The sequence below is a fragment of the Eupeodes corollae genome, chromosome 1 (genome assembly GCF_945859685.1).
Source record: "Eupeodes corollae chromosome 1, idEupCoro1.1, whole genome shotgun sequence".
Classification (NCBI taxonomy): Eukaryota; Metazoa; Arthropoda; class Insecta; order Diptera; family Syrphidae; genus Eupeodes; species Eupeodes corollae.
The window spans coordinates 66,779,131-66,784,744 of record NC_079147.1 but is presented as its reverse complement, the minus strand read 5'-3'; the positions used below and the strand labels follow the sequence as shown (position 1 = coordinate 66,784,744).

The following is a 5,614-nucleotide window of genomic DNA, read 5'->3' as shown; positions in this document are numbered from 1 at the left end:
AGGGAGTAAGAGAGACGAACGTGAGTCTCATTTCCCCACCCAGCCGCCAATTCGTAATTTGCTGTTCTCGCCAACACAGACAAATTTGCGTTCTCTCAAAAGAGAATAGAATAGACACGGAAAAAAGCAAAAAGTTTACCGTTTTGAAAAGAGGATGGTAGTTTTTTCTTAACGAGTAAAGCAACATTCTTTTCTCATTCGCGTCTCTGAACAGTTTAAATTGCATTTATTAAAATAAAATGCCGAATAACGATCAAGAAACACCGCCAATGGATGTCACCATAATGACAGGATTAGTATCCAGCATAAATGCTTTAAAAGCCGCCGTGGAAGAACTTAGAAAAGATACTGCCGAGAGCCAAACCGCCATCAAAGATCTCAGCATCCAAGTAGAAGCACTGCCCATTCAAAACAGAGACTCCTTGGACACATCTGCTGACCATTTCTCAACGCCACCGGTAGGTAATAATCTCCTTATTCCAGCAGGTGATTTGACGAGCACACGAATTTACGATCTGCCAACCTTCTCTGGAAATGCCGAGGAATGGCCATTATTTTTTGCGAGTTTTGAGGATACCACTGAGGCCTTCAAATACAGCAACAGGCAAAATTTAATGCGCCTTCAAAAATGCTTAGTTGGTGCAGCAAGGGAAGCGGTAGTATCAATGCTCATTTATCCAAGTGAAGTGCCGAAAATCATCGATGAGCTACAGTTCACGTTTGGAAGACCCGAACACATGGTTAGGTATCAGCTTAGTAAGATCAAAGCCATACCAATTATACCAGAAAATAAAATCGATCAAATTCTGGTATATTCGACCAAAGTTCGAAATGTGGTGTCGTTCCTAAAAGCGTCAAAATGTGAACGACAGCTTTCAGATCCAAATCTCTTGGACGAACTTGTTGTAAAGTTGCCGACCAGTAAACAATTTGAATGGATCAAACACAGTCTGGATATAAAGCCGTACGCATCGATCGAACACTTTTCAGCTTGGCTGAGCACACTAGCCAGAATAATGGGGAAAATGCCACCACCACTCCAAAGTACTTCCAGATTGACTCCTCAAGTGGCACAACGTAGAGTAATGCATGCAACCGAAACAGTAGCAAGAGAATTTAAATGCTGCCACTGTGGATTAAATCATAAACTTGCCAATTGTGAACAATTTAAGACGGATCTAAACGTTGAGGATCGTTGGACCAAAGTTAAAGCCAATCAACTGTGTTTCTCGTGCTTGAACAAAGGCCACAGTTCATTAGTATGTCGTATGAAAAAGATCTGTGGCATATCAGGATGCAGGAGATACCATCATCACAGTCTTCATGAAGAAATTCCCCAATCAAGATTAAACGCACAGCCAATCTTGAATTGTGACACACCAGATGACACCGGTCAGCTGTTTAAGATTTTGCCGGTTACCTTGTATGGTCCTACAGGCAAAATAGATACCTACGTAATGTTCGATGAAGGCTCAGCTATATCCCTTATGGAAGAAGATACAGCCGTGAGGCTTGGACTGAAAGGTCAACATGAGCCTTTGAAATTACAATGGTATGGACAAAAGGTAACTACGGAAGAATCTCGAAAAGTTAGTCTGGAAATCGAAGGTCTAGAAGAAAACCAGCGTTTCAACATCAAAAATGTAAGAACTATTAAAAACCTCAACCTACCTGTCCAGTCATTTAAGAAGTCGGATTACAACTACCTCAAGTTCTTACCACTTCAGGAGTACACCGAGGCCAGACCAGTTATATTGCTAGGATTAGACTATGTTCATCTTAGTGCTTCATCAACAGTTGTAGAATCTGGCCAAACAACACCGATCGCCGCAAAAACTAAGCTAGGCTGGGTTGCTTACGGACCAAGAACAACAACTCCAAATCCTATGTTCCTTCACATCCGCCAAAGAGACACCAACTTAAATCAAATCGTGACAGACTTTATTGCAACAGAAAACTTTGGTGCAAATGAATCGTGTCCAATTCCTGAGTCAACGCAAAACATTAAGGCCAAAGAAATAATGAAAAATACTACCAGAAAAATCGGCAAACGGTATGAGATCGGGTTGCTTTGGAGGGAGTTTATGCCTACACTCCCTAACAGCTTCTCGATGGCACTGAAACGCCTTATCAGCATAGAAAAAAAGATGAGCCGAGAACCCGAGTTTGCTGACAGGTATCGTGAAGGTATAAGGAAATATGTTGACAGTGGATATGCTAGGAAACTATTCGAAGACGAGATAAACAACACAAGGCATGCAGTATGGTATTTGCCGCATTTTGCCGTTCAAAGTCCGCATAAGCCAAATAGAGTGCGAATAGTGTTTGACGCCGCTGCCACTTCCCATGGCATTTCACTTAACTCTGTTTTGTCTAAGGGACCCGAACAGGCAAAACCACTCATCGGCATATTATTCCAGTTTCGTCAAGATGTCATCGGAGTCGCAGCTGATATAAGGGAAATGTTCTCCCAAGTTCGCATCATTCCCGAGGATCAACATGCACAGCGTTTTCTGTGGAGGGATGGTGACCAGAATAAGCCAGTCCAACAATTCGCAATGGTGTCAATGATTTTTGGAGCAGTTTGTTCACCGTGTTGTGCCGAATGGATAAAGAACATCAATGCCAAACGATTTGAAGACACGTATCCCGAGGCGTATGCCGCAGTCATTGGTAAGCATTATGTCGATGATTTTGTATGTAGCTTTCCAAATGAAGAAGAAGCCGAACGAATTTGTAAACAAGTCACCATCATCAATGCAGAAGCAGGGTTCCAGCTACGTAATTTTGTTTCTAATTCATCAAAGTTAGAAACAACAATGAATGGAGTGGCCATTACTGAATCGAAGAAAATCAGCATGGAACGTCAAGCTACATCGGAAAAAATTCTTGGAATGTTCTGGGATACGACAACAGATTCCTTCAATTTTGAAACCAAATTCCACCGCATTCCACAAAAGGTTTTAGAATCTCGTCGACCACCAACCAAAAGGGAACTTCTTGGAATAGTAATGGCAATATTCGACCCCTTTGGATTTTTAGCCGACTTTTTGATTTTTTCAAAAATCCTGGTTCAAGAATGTTGGAAAGTAAGCATTGACTGGGATGACCCAATACCTACTGAGCTACATATCAAATGGTCTGCATGGTGGAACGAGTTTCAACAGGTAAAAGCCTTTCAAATATCACGATGTTATTCGCCGCATATCCGCCTTTCAAACAACACCGAGCTGCACATATTCGTAGATGCCAGCCAAAGTGCCTTTGCAGCCGTTGGTTATTTTCGTATTGTCACAGAAAACCGAATTGAATTAAGCTTTGTAGCAGGAAAAACTAGAACTGCCCCTAAGAAATTGATGTCCGTTCCTAGACTGGAGCTACAAGCAGCCATACTTGGTTTACGTCTAAGCAGGTCCATCATTCAAAGTCACGAGATCAAAATAGCGAAAACAATTTTCTGGAGCGATTCCCGAACCGTACTCTACTGGATTCACTCACATGAACGTAGGTACAAACCCTTTGTTGGCCACCGAATTTCGGAAATCATTAGCAACACCGATCCGAACCAATGGCGCTGGGTGCCAACTTCAGATAACTCAGCAGATGCAGCCACTCGCCCCACGTTCCCACCGAAATTCAACTGCAGTAGTCGATGGATTCAGGGACCTGATTTTTTGAAAGACAACGAACAACATTGGCCAGCGTTCCAGCTAGAAAAAACAAACATAGCATCCGAAGAAGAAATCCAAACGAAGACAGTCTTATGTTGCCAGGCGAGTAGACCTTTTATTCAATTTACTAAGTATTCTTCTTATTTTAAGCTAAAACGAGTAACCGCATGGGTGGTAAGATTTGCGAAAATTAAGGCAAAAATCGACGTACCGAAAGGCCCTCTCTTAGTTTCTGATATGGTGGCTGCGGAGCAGTTCATTTGCCGAATCGTCCAAAAAGAAGAATACCGTCTTGAGATAGCCGCTTTGAAAGGGGGTAAACCTATTTCTAAATCCAGTTCAATTTATGCCCTGACGCGGTATTTGGACGAAAAAGGTTTGCTGAGAATTCAAGGCCGATTAGATGAAGCACTTTGTCTACCATACAGTGCACGAAGACCCATAATACTGCCACAAAATCATACAGTATCTCGACTTATTGTTGAAAGTTTCCACCGGAGGTATCACCACCAAAATGTCGCTGTCATCATCAACCAAATCCGTCAAATATTCTGGATGCCTCGCTTAAAAACTATCTTAAAAGATGTACAAAAGGAGTGTTCAATATGTAAGATTGACAGAGCCGCCCCAAAACCGCCTTTAATGGGACAACTACCTACCGACCGGGTAACACCCTATGTTCGACCATTCACCTATACAGGTGTTGATCTATTTGGACCCTTGAATGTATCTATAGGGCGACGCCGTGAGAAAAGGTGGGTGGTCATATTCACATGCCTTACCATCCGAGCAGCACATTTCGAAATTGCCGAAAGCTTATCAACAGACGCTTTCATAATATGCCTGAAGAACTTCATCAACCGTCGTGGGTCACCAGTGTCCATTCGATGCGATAATGGCACCAATTTCATCGGTGCACAGAGGGAATTGAAGAAAAATGAATGTCTCTTGGACACCGATCGAATTATAGACGAATCCACCAAACAAAATATCGAGTGGATCTTCAATTGCCCTGCAAACCCTAGTTCCGGTGGATGCTGGGAACGACTTATCAAAATTGTGAAGCTCCTGTTCTCAAAAACACTGAAGGATGAGGCACCTAGAATTGAGACTCTTCGATGTGCTCTTTTGGAAGCAGAAAACATCATGAATTCCCGACCGCTCACTGAAATTCCGCTGTCCAGTGACCAAGACGAGCCGCTAACACCGAACCACTTTTTGTTAGGGTGTGTTAACTCGACCCAGACACCACATCCCGTCGACATCAAAATATGCTTACAAAAGCAATGGCGAATCGCACAAAACTTGAAGGATCGTTTATGGAAGAGATGGGTTGTAGAATACCTACCACAACTTTTACGCCGTTCCAAGTGGCATGACAAACCACCACCGCTTAAAGTCAACGATCTGGTTATCATTTGCGATCATAATCAACCTCGTAGCCAATGGCAAAAGGGACGAGTTACAAAGGTTGTCCCAGCTAAGGACGGCCACATCAGAATAGCCGAAGTGAAAACTGCAAATGCCCTTCTAAGACGCCCTGCCAATAAACTAGCCGTTTTGACGATTGATGGTGAATCCTAGAGGATCCACGGGGGGTGGATTGTAAGAATGAAATAGAGAGAGAAGGATCAGTGATCAAATCGAAGCCGACGAAATCGGACGCCGCGAAAATAAACAATTATTAAACGATAGTACAAGAGTAAAAATTAAATAAAAGTTCTGTATAAACAAAAACGAGAAATAAATGTATCTTATTGAATAAACATTTTGCTAAAATTAACATTGAGTTTTGTCGACGTAAACGTACAATAGCATTTCTCAAAAGTTTTTATTTCTTATGCAAACATATACAAATTGGATGAATTAAATCAATTGGAAGTCGATATCTTCAATTGTTCACGAGATATTGAGAACAGAACATCAATTTTTAAGAAATGTAG

At 42.0% G+C, this 5,614-nt stretch overlaps 1 protein-coding gene across 1 annotated transcript; it reads left to right on the top strand.

Moving 5' to 3' along the window:
• The first annotated feature begins 239 nt into the window (after positions 1-239).
• Positions 240-5,255, top strand: LOC129939923 (uncharacterized). Its single transcript, XM_056048109.1, has one exon. It carries the CDS (start codon positions 240-242, stop codon positions 5,253-5,255), a length of 5,016 nt encoding a protein of 1,671 aa, XP_055904084.1.
• The last annotated feature ends 359 nt before the right edge of the window (positions 5,256-5,614 follow it).

Excerpts from the sequence above, each read along its gene's own strand:
- LOC129939923 (XM_056048109.1), top strand. The coding sequence starts at position 240 with ATGCCGAATAACGATCAAGAAACACCGCCAATGGATGTCACCATAATG.